At 42.2% G+C, this 19,229-nt stretch overlaps 1 protein-coding gene across 3 annotated transcripts in view; it reads left to right on the forward strand.

The window, feature by feature from the left end:
* Positions 1–19,229, forward strand: part of intu (inturned planar cell polarity protein) — a 114,206-nt gene that overhangs the window by 93,150 nt on the left and 1,827 nt on the right. For all 3 annotated transcript variants that reach the window (XM_060851417.1, XM_060851418.1, XM_060851419.1), the window contains 3 exons: positions 2,271–2,368; positions 14,566–14,755; positions 16,234–16,400. In XM_060851417.1, coding sequence (XP_060707400.1) covers positions 2,271–2,368; positions 14,566–14,755; positions 16,234–16,400 — 455 coding nt within the window. The remainder of the gene's footprint in view (positions 1–2,270; positions 2,369–14,565; positions 14,756–16,233; positions 16,401–19,229) is intronic.

Here is a 19,229-nt window from a genome sequence, read left to right on the forward strand (position 1 = left end):
GCTCTAACCAATCAGATTCAACCTACCTAGTTTGAAATTTAACAGCTTGACTATTTACGGTCCATCAGCATTAATAGGTGCATTCCACATGACACATCTCTACCAATCAACACTTTCCTCTCATTCACCATAAATATTGGTTCATAGAATTCCTACGGTGTGGAAACAGGCCCTTCGGCCCAACAAGCCCACACCAATCCTCGGAAGAGTAACCCACCCAGACCCATTCCCATATCTTATATTTACCCGTGAACAATGCATCTAACTTACAAGTCCCCAAATGCTACGGGCAATTTAGCATGGCCAGTTCACCTAACCTGCACATCTTTGGATCATGGGAGGAAACCCATGTAGACACAGGGAGAATGTGCAAACTTCACACAGAAAGTCGCCCAAGGTTGGAATCGAACTTGGATCCCTGATGCTGTGAGGCAGCAGTGCTAACCACCATGGTTTTTCCTTTTGAATCCCCTTGTCGTCTTGCAAAATGCCCTGATGAGTACAAAATGAAAGGCTTCGGCAAAATTACATATCCTAGATCAGGTGTATGGTAATATTAATCATACTACTAGCAGGCCTTGGATTTTATCTTTGTCTACCACATACAAGGTGTGGATTTTAAGAGTAGAGGATTTCAGCATTTTGTTCTAGAATACACTCTTTAAAAATTAAGGTTAATTAAAATCTTTAAACTGGTAGGTTAGTTACCTGATATCCTCATTTTTCTTGTTCAGTGCCAAGCATCATTCACATTTTAAGTCTGAAACATTATTTTAGTAACCTAATTGAAAAATGAAAATCAAAAGTCATGGGTCTATCCCACAATACTGCCCTACAGTTAAGAAAGATGTTAGAAAGATAATGAAATGATGAAACTAAAGATTCTGTATCTGATTGCACGTTTATAACAAAATAAATGCATTGATAGACACAATGAAGTGTATAAATATGATCTGACAGCCATTGAAACATGACTTCAGGATGACATGCTTTCAATATTAAATGTTGAAGGGTATATTGCTTCAAGACAAATAGGAAATTAGGTAAAAGTGGCGGGATGGCTCAGCTAATGAAAGATAGCATCTGTACAATAGTTAGAGATGGCATTCGTTCAGGGGATCAGGATGTAGAATCAGATTGGGTAAAAATGAAAAATATCAGGGAAAACAAGTTACCATAACACTAACTGCAGTGTTGGCGAAAGTATACAAGAAATACTTGTCGTAAAGGGACAAAAGTAATTATGGGTGACTTTAATAAACTAGAAAAATTAGGTTGGTAGTAACCTGAAAGAGGAGTACATAAAATGCTTTCCATATAATTCCTTAGAACAGCACAACTTGGAACTGACAAGTAATTTGTAGAATTTCAGGTGGAAGTGTCATTAATGTTTGGGTTGTAAATAAACTCTTGGACACCCTGGGAAATAGTAGATTATTTTTTAAACAGTAAAGTCAGTAACAACTACAAATCTTTTAGCCCTTAGGATCCAAGAAATTATTGAATATTTCACAAGTATTTGCTTCAATGTAAATTGTTCCCTCCATTTGTGTCATTGGTGGTGAGATTACTTCCCATAAAACTGAACGTTATCTGGAAGTTTCAGAAGGCAAGATAAGCTTGTTTGATGTGTGTTTTCAGTTTTCAATCTCTTAACCTGGATGTGGAGATTCTAGTGTTGGACTGGGTTGGACAAGGTCAAATATCGCACGGTACCAGGTTATAGCCCAACAGGTTTATTTGAAAACACAAGCTTTTAGAGCGATCCTTCTCTTTCAGGAAGAAGGAATAAAGCCCCAAAAGCTTGTCCTAGAACTGTTATCATTTAGTCATTCAATTGTGCCTCATTTGGCAAGACATTAAGGTTGTCTATGCTCTATTTCAGTATCAGATAAATTTTGTCTAAACAGTGAAATGAAAATTCTCTTCATAAACTTAGAAAACTTCGGTGATAGTAAAATGTATAATAATTCTGTTAAAGTGCCTGATGCATCAGATACTTTATGAGCAGCAACAATGATTTTGATTCTGCTCATCATCACCATGCTTAATAGCACGAATGTGTCGCCTTTTCTATTGAGTACGCAGGTATATATGTATATAATGCACATATAAATGTGTATATTTAAGAAAGTAGAACAATGCTATTCAGATCTAGTCCATTTTTACACTTTTTACATGTAAATTAATTAATGAAAATTAATTAATATTGATCTTTTAATACATTTACTCAGAATGAATTGGTTTAAAAACTGAATCAACTATTTCAGAGCAAGAAGAAACAAAACTTTCCCAATCCATTTTATCTGGGAAGCATGAAAAAAAGCCTTTCCGAGTCAGAGACGGAAGAAATATACAGCATAACAAAGTAAGTTAAAGCTTTTAATTTAAGACTTTCAAACCCTTATTTATGCTATAGGTAGTAACAACGATTATGGCTTTCCCCTTTAGTTTCTGACCTTGGTTTCAGTTTCTGTTTTCATTGTTTCTTGCTTTCTTTACTATCTTGAATAAGATCTGTATTGAGCATCTTTTATGATATAAGGTATATCATTGAAGTTCCTTTTGAATTGTACACATTATGTTGGATAATACTCCTGGCCATTAAAAAGGATGTACGCAAAATACAAGCATTGAAGGTGCTGACTATCATGTCCAAAATATAATGCAGGTGTTTAAAGAAAATGTAAAATTGACATTAGAGTACAGAATATTCCATGACTCTTTGAACGGGAGAATGGATATCAAACGTCCATCGAACACCAAGAAGAGGTGATCAAAAGGAAAAATTTTATAACTTTTAACTGTGAAAAGAGAATCAATAAAGAGGTTGGTTTAGGATTAAACTGTCAAAGAGTGCAACCAAGATGACTGAAAATCAGTCTCTGACTAGGTATAGTTATTTATTTGATATTGGGATCATAGAATCAATGAATACAGACTGGAGTGGAGAGCTAGAGATGGTTGTAGAGGTAAAGTAATCAGTATAAGGTTATAAAGGTAATCAGTAAATTAGATTGAGGATTTTTGAACTCAATACATTGAGACTCAACAAAGATTTCTGAGTTACAGCAAACAGAGCTTTGTATGTTGGAGTGTGCAGGCTGGCAGTTTTGTTTAGGTTGCTGTTATCAGTGGAGTTGTACGTATGCAGGCTAATAAAGAGAATGTGGGAAATGTTAATAAGTAGTTAAAATGTAGACAAAGATTCAGCAATAAAAACTTGTATTCGTATGAGCCCTTTAACATAAAACAAAAAAACAAAAATTGAAAATTGACACATGAAGATGGGTGACTAAAAGTTTGTCAATAGGGTTGTTTATTTTTAAAATTTTTTAAAACCTGAGGAAGAGGCTTAGTGAGGTTGTTCCAAAATCTATGGCCTAGAAGATTGAAGGCAAGGCTGTAACCATTCAGTTCAAGGGAGCATTGATGCACCAGAGGGTTGGAAGGAATGCAGAGTTCTTGGAGAGTGAGGATGCAAAGAAACTGGAACATGAGGCTGGGAATTTTACATGCAAGATGCTGGCGTGCTGGGAGTCAAAGTAGCTCAGTGACAATATGGTATGTGAAACCTGTAGTGGAATAGAGCACAGACAGCAAATGCTTTTGAGGAGCCAAAGTTTACACAAGTTGCTGGATGGTAAAGCCATTCAGGAGGACATTCAAACATTGAATTTGAAAGTGACAAAAGAAATTGGCAAAGGTGGAGAACATATGGAAATGGTAGTTAGGAAAAGTCCATCCAGCCAATCTCAAGACACTTATGGGTGACACGGTGGCACAGTGGTTAGCTCTGCTGCCTCACAGTGCTAGAGACCCGGGTTCAATTCCTGTCTCAGTTCCTGTCTGTGTGGAGTTTGCACATTCTCCCCGTGTCTGCGTGGGTTTCCTCCCACAGTCCAAAACTGTGCAGTTTAGGTGAATTGGCCATGCTAAATTGCCCGTAATGTTAGGTGAAGGGGTAAATGTAGGGGAATGGTTCTGGGTGGGTTGCCCTTTGGAGGGTCAGTGTGGACTTGTTGGGCCAAAGGGCCTGTTTCCACCCTGCAAGGAATCTAATCTAATTTGTATATCAGGTTACATCTCATGGAATACAGGGAGAACTTGCCATTTGGATACAGAACTGGCTCAAAGGTAGAAGACCAAGGATGGTGGTGGAGGGAGTGCCACAAGGAGTGGTGGTGGGTCCTCTACTCTGTGACTGTATAAGTGAGACACCTTGCAAGTTAGGTGCCATGTAGCAGCGCAAGGGTGGAAGTAGGCAACTTTTTTGGTGGAGAGGAAAAGGGGGAAATAAGCTGTGGTCAAAGAGAGCACCACGGTTGAAATCAAGCTGAGATAGTGGCCAGTAAAGTGGATGGAAATTTTGGCAAGAGTAGGGAGATAGTGGCAGAATCCAAAGGCAGGCAATTTATGGATTTTCTTTTGAGACAAAAACACCCTGAGCAATTGATTTCTTTTTTGCTGCCAGATATGATAATGGATGACTGAACTGGTGTGCAAGTTATGATTCCAATTAAGAGAAGACTGGGCAAGTCTGATAACAGAATTAGGTTCCAGATCTGTCAAAGTTGTCAGCCATTCTCACTCAGAGTTGCAGCTCCAACAGGGTGATGTCCATAAGCTAAAGGTTCAGAGTGGCAGTTAGAGACAATGACGAATTTGGAGGAACCTAGGGGGAGTGATGGATGGCAGTTTTAGAAAGGGAGAAAACCCACAAATACAGTTAGGTAGATGGGTTACCTGCAAGAAAGGTAGAAGAGGGAGGCAGGTAGTGCAGGAGTCTCCTGTGGCTATCCCATCTCAAACAAAATGCCGTTTTGGAAAATGTAGGGAGGAGATGGACTCGTAGCACGAACAGCCACATTTCTGGTACCGAGACTGGCTCTAATGTGACCAGGGTTATGCCAGGTTCCAAGCAATTGATTGTAATAGAGGACTCTCTAGACAGAGGCACAGACAGACGTTTCTGTGGCTGACAGCAAGAAATCGGATTGGTATGTTACCTCCCTGGCACCAGAATCTTGGATGTTTCTGAGAGATTGCAGAATATTCTCAAAAGGGAGAAGGACCAGCAGGAGGTCACTGTACGCATTCAAACTAATGACATAGAAAGGGGAAAGGCTGTGATTCTGAAGGGAGAATATATGAAGTCAGGCAGGAATTTAAAAGGATGTCCTTGACAGTAGTAATATCTGGATTACTCCCAGTGCTATGAGGTGGTGAGGGTAGGAATAGGAGGATAGAGCAGATGAATGTGCAGCTGAGGAGCTGGTACAAGGGAGAAGGGTTCACATTTTTGAATCAATGGAATGTCTTCTAGGGTAGAAGTGACCTGTGCAAGAAGGATGGATTGTACGTGAATTGAAAGGGGACTAAAATACTGTAAGGACATTTGATAGAGCTGCTCAGGAGGATTTAAACTAATAAGGTGAGGGAATGGGACCCAGGGAGATAGTGAGGAAAGAAATCAATCTGAGACTGGTACATTTGGGAAAAGGAGCAACAGAGCAGGATCAAAGCAGAGAGTTAGGTGGGACTGATAAATTAAACTGCATTTATTTCAATGCAAGAGGTCCAACAGGGAAGACATGGTTAGGAACATGGGACTGGAATATCATATCAATTACAGAGACATTGCTTCAACGGGAAGGGCTTGTGCCCGAAACGTCGAATTTCCTGTTCCTTGGATGCTGTCTGACCTGCTGCGCTTTAACCAGCAACACATTTTCAGCTCTGATCTCCAGCATCTGCAGACCTCACTTTTTACTTGTAGATGTACCTAGTAGAGAAGGTGCAAAACTTGACCTACTCTTGGAAAATAAGGCAGGGCAAGTGACCAAGGTGTCAGTGGGGTGCACTTTGGCACCAGCGACTATAATTCTACTAGTTTTTAAATAGTGTTAGAAAAGGATAGACCTGATCTAAAAGTTAGAGGTCTAAATTGGAGGAAGGCCAATTTTGATGGGATGAGGCAAGAACTTTCAAAAGTTAATTGGGGGTGGATTTTCCCAGGTGGAAGGACTGCTGGAAAATGAGAAGCCGACAAAAATGAGGTAGTCCAGAGACCGTATGTTCCTGTTAGGGTGAAAGACGAGGCTAGTAGGTGTAGGGAATGCTGAGAGAAATTTGAGGTTTTGGTCAAAAAAAAAGAAGCATGTGTCAGGCATAGACAGCAGAGATTGAGTGAATCCTTCAAGTATAAAAACATTAGGAGTACACTTGAGAGAAATCAGGAGGGTAAAAAGGGGACATGAGATAGCTTTGGCAAAAAGGTTTATGGAGAATCCAAAGGACAAAAGGTATCTAGGGAGAGAATAGGACCCTTCAAAGATCAGCCTATGTATGGAACCACAGGAGATATGAGAGATATGGTGAATATTTTGCATCAGCGTTTACTGTGGAGAAAGACGTGGAGGACATAGAATGTGGGGAAATAGATGGTGACATCTTGAAAACTGTCCATATTACAGAGGAGGAAGTGCTGGATGTCTTAAAATGCGTAAAGGTAGATAAATCCCGAGGACTTGATCAGATTTGTCCCAGAACTCTGTGGGAAACTAGGGAAGTAATCGCTGGGCCTCTTTCTGAGATATTTGTAACATTGATAGTCACAGATGAGGTGCCAGAAAACTGGAGATTGGCTAATGTGATGCCACTATTTAAGAAAGGTGGGAGGCAAAATTCAAGGAACTATAGACTGGGAGCTTGATGTTGGTGGTGGAGTTTTGGAAGGAATTCTGAAGGACAGGAACTGCATTGTTGAGACAGATCTTCTGTCCCCGCGTTCGTTTGGAGGAGAGAGACACCGGGTCTGATTAAAAGTATAAACAGGTTTAATGAGAGAGAATCGTACACAGTACAGTGAGGTGTCTAGCTCACTGGAGAAGGCGCGTTCTGACTATTTTTTAATTTGTCTATCCTCTTGTTCTCTCTCATTCCAGAGTTACATCCTTATTTGGTAAAATGCAGAATTTTAGTATGTCATTGGTTCTCACCTGATAACGTTCTATTACCTCAGTTTGAGCTACGTGCATTTAGACACGGCTCCAATGTCCTGTTATCTCTCACCCTCCCTGGGGCCTCTTCAGGCTATGCCATCAGCTTTTCAGTCTGTTCTTAGTGTAACATAATGGCTTACTGTTGTCTAGTGAAGCTAACAAGTTCCAGACTTGCTAATACTACCTTACGTGAGCACTACCTAACAATAAAGTTTCTTACACTACCTAACCCTAATAATGGATCCCAACACTCCCTCCCTTGGCCTCGAAAGAGGCCACACAAAATACAGCAGTTCGCGCGCAGCAGTCAGGACCCGGATGGTCGGTGAGTGCCCCTGCGTCGCTCCTTTGCAAGACCGACCAATTAGCTTAACCCGGCTTGTCTGACTCTAGGGAGACATAGTTATAAGGGATAGGAGTCCCTAAGCAGCATACAACTTCACAAAGCAATCCGCATCGCAAAAAATCCCTACTCTAGGCGCCTCTCCAGTTCGCATACAATCGTTAAGGCACGAGAAGCAGTGAAATAATACATAACAGACATAAGCACTCAAAAGTCGTAACATGGGGGTGGGATGTCCCCCTCCATCTCAAATTCGGCCATGCCAACTGTCGCACAGGGAGCACCTGCGCATTCCTGCTGTACAGCTTGATAAGGTGGGGGCGAAGAAAGGTGGTCATCCTTGTCTGTAAGGGCTCGGTCGATAGTTTGAGTTACAAGGGTCCTGAGACAGGGGATACAACAACAGCCACAAATAATAAAAATAGCAACAGAAATGCTCAGGCCCAGGGCCAACTGCCCCAACATATTTCCCCACTTCCCGAATGTTTTACTCAACCAATCTATAACAGGATTACTGACCCCAGACTGCAGTTTCAGTTCAGTGGCCAGAGCACGTAGTTTCCTTAAAGTTCTAGTGAGTTTCCCATCTGGGCCCGTGTTGTTTGCTATTGAAGTACAACACATTGCACCAAACATCGCGCAGACCCCTCCTTTCTCTGCTAAGAGCATATCCTTTGTTACCTGCATGGAGAGTCGTACCGCAAAGCACAGACCCAGCCCTATGAGAAGATGACCAGTCCGCCTTGGTTCAGACATCATCACCACCACTCTCCGTCTCCTCTCCGGGAGCGCCCTCCGCCAGTGATTGTCCTTTTGGAGATCTGGAACAGTGTGAAAAGTGGTGCCAGTTATTGTCCCCCTCCCTGTCCACCCTCAGGGTGTTGTTAGCCACTTCGGTGACTCGGAATGGCCCTTGCCACCTCTGCTCACTCCAGGATGTCCTGCCTGGGTGCCGGAGGTAAACTTCCTCCCCCACCGAGAGCGGTGCCGTTGAACCAGTCTCCTTTTCCCGAGCATCGATCACCTGTTGCCTGACTAGCTTAACCATCTCGTGCAAGACCTGCATGTACTGGGTCATGCCCTGGTTCATGAAGTCCCAGGTATCCTCCCACCGGGGTGATAAGCGAGGTCCGGGCGTGGGTCTACCGGTCAGAATCTCATGAGGGGAAAGGAAGGTGTCTCCGTACTTCTCCTGGCGCATGGACATAAGAGCCAGGGGCAGTGCTTGTACCCAAGTCATGGAGGTCCCCGCCAGGACCTTCGCTATCTTGTCCTTCAGGGTCCTATTCGCCCGCTCAACTAAGCCCTGGCTTTCTGGATGGTGTACACTGCCAAACCTATGGCTTATTCCCAGCGCCGCCTCCACACGGGCTAGGTGTTCATTCTTAAAGTGGGTGCCGTTATCGGTACAAACGAGTCTGGGCACCCCATGTCTGGGGATCAACTCATTTCGCAGCCAGTTGGCCACTACCTCCCCATCCTCCTTCTTTGTTGGCGTCGCCTCCACCCACCGGGAAAAACGGTACACAATCACCAGGAGGAACCTGTAGTGGTCTGGCGTGCGCCACTTGGCCCCCATGTCAGTGAAGTCCATGCAGATTTCCTGCCACGGGCCGAGGGGCGTTGGGAAAGTAAGTAGTGGGTGAGGAAGAGCTCTGCGAGCGTTATGCTCATTGCAAATCTTACACTTTGCTCTCAGATTTTCCAATTGTTCCCGTAGCTTGGGAGCCCACCAATGAACCCGCACTGCCAGGAGGACCTTAGTCAGTGCCACATGTGTCGGCCCATGGAGTTCAGCAAATAGTGTAGGGAGCAGGGACCGGGGCGCCACTACCTCTCCGCCTGCCGATCTCCATAGTCGATGCTGCGACGTCCCCACACAAATCGTCTGGGCCACCGCCCCCTTGCTCTCCCACTCACCTTTCTCGGCCGCACTTGCGCGGTCCTGTAACTCAATAAGATGCATAATGGCATCCTCTCGGCTGACCGGGTTGCCCACATCGCGTTCATTCCCATGTGGTGTCCCCTGTCCATCCGTTATCCCTTCTTCCGTGGCCCCTCTAACACTGTCTCCCTGTGTGCGCCTCCCTTCAAAATCCTGAGCCACCAATCTTGTTTCAGTATCAAATGTCCTTCCACAATAATGGCATCCTGCCTGTGGAGACCTTCGTCTCTGCCCCTGTCGCTCAAACTCTCTATCAAATGCTCCTCCTTGTCTCTCCCTATCCCCTTTCTTCTCTGCCCTACATGCTATCACTCGCTGCTCCGATTGCTCACTTTTGGTTGCATTCTTCTCCTAATTACCTCATCAACCGCAGCTACCATCATTTACGCGTACTGCTCCAGTCACTCGTCCTTTCTCTCTTTAAAACACTTTCTGTGCCCTTCCTAACAATTCATTTAATGGTTTTATCCCACTTCACCCTTTTATCTTCCGTATCTTTCCCTATCCGGCATCCCCATATAAGTCTCCTTTCTCCCGCAGTAAATAGTATATTCAAAATAGACATTAACTCAGCCCACAAATACAGACCAGACCTCAAAAATAAATTAATTTGTTCTGACAATCCTATCGGTTTCTCAACCAGGACCGTCATTTCCTTTTAAATGTTCCGACCTCCCCACTGGTGAGGGGGTCACACACAAACCCAATCTCCTTGTCCCCTATCAACACTTCCCGAAGGGGACAAGTCGTTATGTTCTTCTCTGAAAATTTCTTTAAAGAAATTTTCCAATGTTCCTATCTTCCCATATGCTCAAACACCAATTTATCAATTCGTGCTTGACTAACTTTAAGGCCTGTTCCTAACTTGTAAACATATTTATATATTTACGTCCATTTATTCAGTGTTTAATATTTAAAATGTAAAATGCGTACAGTTCCCAATTTTGAAATCCACTGTAATCGTCCAGATTTAGTACCCTAATTTAGATCCAAAATTAGTTTTCTTATGTACTCCTGACCAATCATTTCTCAATTACAATACTTTAGGTCGTAAAAATAATCAGAGCTGTCTTACAACAATTCGTCAATTCAAGTTAAAAACTTCTAACGCATGCACAATGGTCGAATCCAAGGTCACAGGTAATAACCATGGAAACTTTCGTTTTTACAACTACCCACTGTCGAACGAAACTTCGACTGTCCTTCATATATTGCTTTTATGTAAAAATAAAAGAGGTTAGTAAGAAAAGTAGTTAGGGAGTCATGACTCATAAAAGAACAGGAGTTATTAGCCTTAAAAAATCATGTTAAGTTCTCATAAAAAGAAATCACTTTAAACAGCAGTCCCGGAACTCAAGCTCTAGAAACACAAACAAGAATTCAATCACCAAACAAACAGATGCATCTAAATCATGTTAAACAACCATAACAATCACATCCAAAACAGTCCCGGGACTTACGCCCTAGGTGACAAGACTTAAACATTCAATCACTATCAAACAGATGAATTCAAGCCAGAGCACAAAGTGTTAAACTGTGTGTTATCAGAGAAGCTTTCAGCCAGTCTCTCTTTTACACAGACACACCGCTGACGCATGCAGCAATAGCTTTCTCTCTCTCTTTGGGCAACAATACAGACTTTTTTTTTACCGACTCACACACAGATTTCCACACACACAAACTCTCTTTCTCACACAGACTTTTACAAACACAGAAATACTTATACACACACAGATTTTTACACACCCAGAGACTCTATCTTTCTCATAAACAGACTCCCTCTCACACACACACAGTCGCTCTGTCCGTAACTCTGTGTCTGTCTCTGTCCCCTGTCCTCTGTCTTTGTCTCTCTCTCCTTGTCCAATGCCCCCCTACTCTAGGAATTCAACTTATGTGCGTCGGGGTTCGTGAGCCCCTATTAAATACTTCCATTATATTGCGGGACGGGCCAGCTACTGAAATACGGTCCAGAAATCGGGTTCTCAAATCCTTGTAATTCGACTCCTGACAAAGCCTGTTCCAGTCAACACTGTCCTCTGGTCAGGGGAAGTATACACTTTACCCCAAATTCGTCAGCGCGGGGGGAAGTATACGCTTTACCCAAATTCGTCAGCGCGGGGGGAAGCATACGCATTACCCAAACTCGTCAGCACAGGGGAAGTATCCACTTTACCCCAACCCAGTCCAAAGCGCAGGGGAAGTATCCGCTTTACCTCAAAACTATTTCTTCACCAAAACTTCGCAGCGCTGCATCCAAAAATGACTCACCACTCTTGATCACCGGTTCACTCTACTTACTCATCTCTAGGACTTTCAATCCTTGACCCAGAGACTTTCGTTACTATAAAACAAAACGGTTCGATTCTCTCTCGGGCTGACAAGCCCAGAATTTCGGTTGGCAAAGAGTTGTGAGACACCAAACAAAATAAGAATTTAGTGTATTCAAACCCCTACTGGAGATCTTTTGTATAAAGGGCGTCTCCGAGCCTGATTAGGAGTGGCCGGCCGTCCGACGAGCTCTCAATCCCTGCCAACAGGCGTGTCTCTACTCCTATCTCGCATCGGGGTCACCATGTGTTGAGACAGATCTTCTGTCCCCGTGTTCGTTTGGAGGAGAGAGACACCGGGTCTGATTAAAAGTATAAACAGGTTTAATGAGAGAGAATCGTACACAGTACAGTGAGGTGTCTAGCTCACTGGAGAAGGCGCGTTCTGACTATTTTTTAATTTGTCTATCCTTTTGTTCTCTCACATTCCAGAGTTACATCCTTATTTGGTAAAATGCAGAATTTTAGTATGTCATTGGTTCTCACCTGATAACGTTCTATTACCTCAGTTTGAGCTACGTGCATTTAGACACGGCTCCAATGTCCTGTTATCTCTCACCCTCCCTGGGGCCTCTTCAGGCTATGCCATCAGCTTTTCAGTCTGTTCTTAGTGTAACATAATGGCTTACTGTTGTCTAGTGAAGCTAACAAGTTCCAGACTTGCTAATACTACCTTACGTGAGCACTACCTAACAATAAAGTTTCTTACACTACCTAACCTTAATAATGGATCCCAACAGCATGTACACAAGAACCTCGATTATCCAAAAATCAATTATCCGATTATCTGATTATCCGAAGGAGATCTCAAGGTCCCCATAGAAACATTACATCAAAGATGTGTTTCCAACACTGCTTGCGTCTTTTGTTTACAGTGATTGAAAGTGAACTCTTCGGCAGCATTTCAGTAAGCAAACAGTCCTGGACTGATGGGAGCTCACGCACCGTCTCAAAATGACTGACCTCCAGCGTGTTCTCTCTCCCCACACTTTCCCTGGAGTTCTACACACGCATGTACCCGAAACCCCCCTTCCCCAGATAATATCTCCTACATTGTCCTGTACAGGGCAAAGGTGGAACCTCACATTTTTATTGCAACTTTTTGAGTGTGTGTGTGTGTGTGTGTGTGTGTTTGCGTTTGCGTTTGCGTTTGCTATTTGGAGACTCAACCCCCACAAAAGGCGGCAGCAGCAGCAGTCTTGTTGTTGGTGTCCAGTCCGGCTGCCCCGGGGTGGGGTGGGCAGGGGGACGTTGGTTGGGTTTGGGGGGCAGGTGGTGTTGGACAGGTTTGGGGCTTGTGTGCAGTGTGCTGCTACCTCGTCTCCTGAACAGGGAGTGGACTTAACAGAAGGCACAGCACCAGGGACCTGGTTTCAATTCCCGCCTGTCTGTGTGGAGTTTGCACATTCTCCCCATGTCTGCATGGGTTTCCTCCCACAATCCAAAGATGTGTAGGTCAGGTAAATTGGCCATGCTAAATTGCCAATAGTGTTAGGTGCGTTAGTCAGGGGTAAAAATACAGTAGGGGAATGGGTTTGGATGGGTTATTCTTCGGAGGGATGGTGTGGACTTGTTGGGCCAAAGGGCCTGTTTCCACACTGTAGAGAATCTAATCTAAAAAAATACTCCCAGCTCCACAGGAAAGGCAATCCTTTGAATCAATTAACCGCATAATCAATTATCCGAACAAAATAGTGCCTGCCCATCTCGTTCGGATAATCGAGGTTCCTCTGTATTTGGAAAGGCAAGGACTGATTAAAGATAGTCAACGCGGCTTTATGCATGGGAAATCATGTCTTACAAACTTGATTGCATTTTTTGAAGAAGTAACGGACAGGATTGATGAGGCCAGAGCAATGTACGTGATCTGTATGGACTTCAGTAAGGCGTTCGACAAGATTCCTCATGGTCGACTTGTTAGCAAGGTTAGATCGCAGGGAGAACGAGCCATTTGCCTACAGAACAGGCTGGAAGTTAGAAGACTGAGGTTGGTGTTGGAGGGTTGCGTTTCAGACTGGAAGCCCATGACCAGTGGTATTCCACAAGGATCGATGCTGGGTCCACTGCTTTTTGTCATTTATATAGGTGATTTGGATGTGAAAGTAGGAGGTAGAGTTAGTAAGTTTGCAGATGATATCAGTGAATCAATAGGGAATGCTAAGAAAACTGTCAGAAGTTGACATTGATAATGGTATTTTGACAAGTAGAGAGCCAGATGACAGGGAATTAGAAATTAGAATGAAGTGAATGTTGGAGGCATTGTTGTCTGAGTTTTAAGTATATATGGAGATGTAGGAAATAAAGGTGCTTTCCTAAAGGTAAGAGTTGGCTATGTTGAGTGAAAACTGAAAACTCAGACCTTGCACAATGGTGAGGTTAACTGAGTATTCTTATTAAAGGAAAGACTGTATAGAAAATTAAAGCAGAGAAGTGAGAATGAATATCAATAGAATTTAGAAAATTAAAATCATCTGGCACAGAAGAAAGTGAAGAGAATGGTAACAAACACTGCAAGACTTGAGACGACAGTGAAAAATTCTTTTAATGGCCATGTGGAACTGACCCATGAAAAGTGGTTCTCCTTGTAAAATAGCAATACTTATTTTGAGTCTGAGCTGCCCGTGAAAGGCCACCAGCCTTGCATATTAAAAACGTAATCGCATGAGTGGTTTGCTATTTTCCAACTATTTGGTTAGAAATTTATGAGAAGCAAATGGACAAATTTGTGATGAGATTTGCAACCATACAGGAGTTTTTCTTTCAACTGCATGACACAAATCCAAAGAACCTGAGTAATGATGAATGTCTGGACACAGAAAATGGCAGTTACTTGTGCATTAAATATTTTCATAAATTAAAATTTAATATTTCTCATTTGGTAAATACATACCTGAGGAAAGTTGTATCAAGTTTGTTAAAGATCTGCTACTTTATGTTTTACAGATTGACATCAGGCACAGAAAATACTCTATTTTATTATATTTCATTAGAAACAACGCAAGGGATATTCATAGCACCAACACACACAGAGGTTTCACAGCTCAATGGTTCCGTTCACTCACAGCTAATCAAAAACTTCCATCGCTGTTGTTTATTGATACGGTCAGTCTTCCAACAAACCTTGGACCAACAGGTGAGATTGTTTAAAATGTATAGTAACTGGGTTTATACTGCTATTTGTAGCATATGTATTGTATAGACATGGGTAAACGCACTAAATATTCAGTTAACTGAGTGGTGCAATAGAATGGGCTAGCACACAGTTCTTTTCTCTGTAGGAACTGAGTTTGAATCTAACCAAAATAGATAGGGTGCATATTCTAATTTTATTGGCTGTGAATTTCAAAATTAACCCCATTCAATTTTAATGGATATTCATCCAGGGCATAACTTTACCCATTTTTCAACACCAGTTGTCAGTTTTACAAAAGACACAATTTGTTCATTTAAACATATAATCTCATAGAAACCTTATAAAATTCTAAGATGATAAAACAGAGTAAACACAAAAGGCTATTCTCACTGACCAGGGAGTCCATAACCAGGAATCATAGTCTAAGGATACAAGGCAGATCTTTTAGAACAGTGATGAGCAGGAATTTCTTCACCCAGAGATTAGTGAACTTGTGGAATTCTCTGCCACAGGAGATTATTGAGACCAAACATTTGAAGACTTTCAACAAGAGTGGCGATATAATTCTCAGGTCTAAGGGATGAAAGGATATGAGGAGAAAGCAGAAACAGTGTACTGAGTTGAATGATGAGGTCTGATTACATTGAATGGCAAAGCAGGGTTCGAATAGCCTACTCTTGAATTCTCTGTTTCTGTTTCTTGAGTTCTCTGACCAAAGATAGGATCGTCCCACAGCTCCATAGTCTCCTTCATGGGCAAAGCAAGGATACACGTTCTAAACCCATCCCAGCTGGAGCAGGGATTGGATCCCATGCAATTGACAATAATATAGTGCAAATTGACAATCCAGCCGACTGAGTCTAAGCTGGCCTCTAAGGTGCTGTAGCTTGTACACTTTGACATCTATATTGTAGCTTAGAGTAATGGATAGTGACAGTAAAGGCTCCAGTTTCTTTCCATTACGTAGCTGACCGGAATCTCTCTGCTGTAGCTGCTTAACATGGATATGTTAGAAGGAAATACAAGTTAATACTCAAATCTTTTGGGGCAGAGATAAGAAAGCACTTTCTTTAATTGACTGTTCACCTCGTGGAGTAGGACTTGAAACAGGAACTTCTGGCTCCGAGGAAGAGTTACTATATCATCAGACCTCTGAGTTACTGCTGTTCTATCGACATTTTACACTGTTAGTCTATCAAGAAGCCATTTAAACTAGCATCATAGGAAAAATAATGAGTGATGGTCAGTACTAGTATTGAACAGTGTGTTTCTGAACAGTGGTTTCCTTCTCTGCATCTTTATTTTGCACCTCACATATTTCAGCTGTATCTGTCCAGATGATTTCAGATCATCTGTGATTGTGAAGAAGCTATATTTTAAGAAGTATTTTACTATTTGAAAATATGTTTATTGTCAATTGTAGAGTAAAATCTGATTAATAACTCTTGACTTTTTTTTATCTTGTATATTTTCAAAAGGAAAGGAAATACTCCAATATTGTTGACAATTCAAGTCAAATGAATGTGAGGAAAAATAACGTAGGGCTTGGTACAGTAAAAGAACATGGTGTCTTATTCCAGTGCAGTCCTGAAAACTGGACTGATCAAAAGAAACCACCACCTATCATGTCCTACTGGGTTGTTGGGTGAGTGAGCATCACCTTGATGAATTGCAATCATTTTTCAAGTTCTGATTTCTTAGTTTGTTCTTTTTACAATCTAATTTTTATTTTCCAGATTTAGTTGTGATATTCATAAGAACTAACTAAGCCTTAAAAGTTTGTGAGTATTGTTCAGAATGTATCAATCAAAAACAGGCTTTTCACCCCATTTATCTGATGTGGTGTCTGTGGTTCACATAAGTCTTCTCCTGCCTATTTAATTTACCTCATCCCAGGCTTTCACCATAAGCTTTGTTCCCTTTTCTCTCATTTACTGATTTAGTTTTTGTGGTTTGAAAGCATCTGAACTTTTTGGGTCCACCGTTGGCTATTTATTTATGCTTTTCAGATGAGAATATAGGAGGCATGTTTGGTAAATTTGCCGATTATATCAAAATTGGTAGTATAATGTACAGTGAAGAAGGCTATCTAAAAGTACAATAGAATCTTGATCAACTGGGCCATTGGAATGAGGAATGGCAGATGGTGTTTAATTCGGGTAAGTGCGAAGTGTTGCATTTTGGTGAGACAAACTAGGGCAGGATTTACAGAGTTAAATGGCAGGACCCTAGGGAGATTTGTCGAACAGGGATCTAGGGGTCCAGGTACATAGTTCCTTGAAAATGGTGTCACAGGTAGACAGTATGGTGAAGGGGGCATTTAGAAAGCTTGCCTTCAATGGTCAGAGCATTAAATAAAGAAGTTGGGACGTCATTGGTAGGGCATACAATTCATTGGTAGGGAATACAATTCTGGTCTCCCTGCTGTAGGAAATATGTTATTAAAATATGTGGTTAGCACTGCTGCCTCACAGCGCCAGCGACCTGGGTTCAATTCCCGACTCAGGCGACTGACTGTGTGGAGTTTGCACGTTCTCCCCGTGTCTGCGTGGGTTTCCTCCGGGTGCTCCGGTTTCCTCCCACAGTCCAAAGATGTGCAGGTCAGGTGAATTGGACATGCTAAATTGTGCTAGGTAAGAGGTAAATGTAGGGGTATGGGTGGGTTGCGCTTTGGTGGGTCGGTGTGGACTTGTTGGGCCGAAGGGCCTGTTTCCATACTGTAAGTAATCTAAAAAAAAATCTAAACTGAAGGTTGCAAGAAAGGTTACATAAACTGGAAGGTTTGGATTATAATGACAGGCTGGATTTGCTGGGATTTTTACACGGAGGGGCATAGATCAGGTGAATAGTCAAGGTACTTTCTCCAGGGTAGCGAAGTCCTCAAAACTAGAGGACATAGGTATAAGATGAGAGGAGAAAAATTTAAATGGGACCTAAAGTGCAACCTTTTCACACAGTGTGGGGGTGTGTATATGAAATGAGCTGCCAGAGGAAGTAGTGAAGGTGGGTACAATTACAAAATGTGGAACACATTTGGACAGGTACATGGGTAGGAACGTTTATAAGAGAGAGAGGCCAAACACAGGCAAATGAAACTAGATCAGCTGAGGAAACCTGGTCAGCATGGACAAGTAGAGCCAAAGGGCCTATTTCCATGCTAAATGACTCTCTGACTCTATTATTTACTCGTGGCTTCAGAAGGCAGTCTATCATTGGTGAGGTAAGTTGTCACTATTTGTTAGATTGTAAATGTACTGAGACTGTCACACAGATTTGCTTGACACCTGGCTTTTGAAGTCAAATGGAATTCAATTTGTTTTCAGTGTGACTGAGTATGAGGCAGCTGTCAGCTATTCCTTTCGAACAGAAGTGTATCCACTCTGCTTGTTCCTACAGCTCTCCATCACCAGAAAAGTGGATCTTATTTAGAGTAGCCATGCCGTTTGGAGTTGTGACCACTTCTGTGATTTGTTTGCATTACTTCTTTCCAGACAGTAATTCTTGAGATTATCCATTTTTTCTAACATTGCAAATTACAAAAGTTAGAATTTACTTGACCCAGAAGATGGTAATCCCATTGAGTTTACTAAGAAAAAGAAAGTGGAGTGGATTTTTTTTTAACACTTATTCTAAACTCTTTCCAATTTGGGGTTAGCAGTGGGGATCCTGAAGATGACTGCTTCCTAAAGATATCTCTATTCAAACATAGTTACTCAGTAATTTTCCTGCATTGTTACCCATATACAGTATCTAACTTGGCATGCTCAAATACCTAGTCCTGTCCCCTTCACCAGTCCTCTGTGGCAGAGGAAATTGTAGTGGACCCTAGTAGCAGGCTGCACGTGACTTGAGAAGTCTTGATGCACCATTAGTGTTCATATGCTCTTGATGAGTCAGTGGTCAGCATTAGCTGACAAGTCAGACTACAATGACTGAAACCATCATGCAGCTCAGTGGTTTCTGCCTTTGCAGCTGATGAGACAGAGCCAAGGACAGGGCTGTGAGCCTTGGAGTCCCGAGTCGGGATTCTACACACAGATGACTGATGACTGTTGAATACAATCAGACCTATGCTGGACCAGATAAAAACAAAGGTTTTGTACTCATTTGTGGAATGTGGGTGTCACTGGCTGAGCCAAAATTTATTGCCTGAATAGTTGCCCTTAAGATTGTGGTGGTAATCTGCCTTTTGAACTGCTGCAGTCCATGTGCTGTAGGTAGTCCAACAGTGCCATCATGGAAGGAATTCACATTTATCCCATTATCTCACATTTACGTCAGTCAAACCTTATTCATTGCTTAATTATCCAGTCTTCATGCCTTCTAAATTTGTCTCATGATGTACTGCACTGGTCTTCTGTGGAATCTGCATTCCTCAGTTCAGTATCATCTGCAGAATTTGATATTGTGAAATGTGATCGTAAGACCAAATCATTAATGTAAAATGTAAAAATTGCAATGGTCGCAGCACCAA

Source organism: Hemiscyllium ocellatum, chromosome 36, assembly GCF_020745735.1.
Source record: "Hemiscyllium ocellatum isolate sHemOce1 chromosome 36, sHemOce1.pat.X.cur, whole genome shotgun sequence".
Lineage (NCBI taxonomy): Eukaryota > Metazoa > Chordata > Chondrichthyes > Orectolobiformes > Hemiscylliidae > Hemiscyllium > Hemiscyllium ocellatum.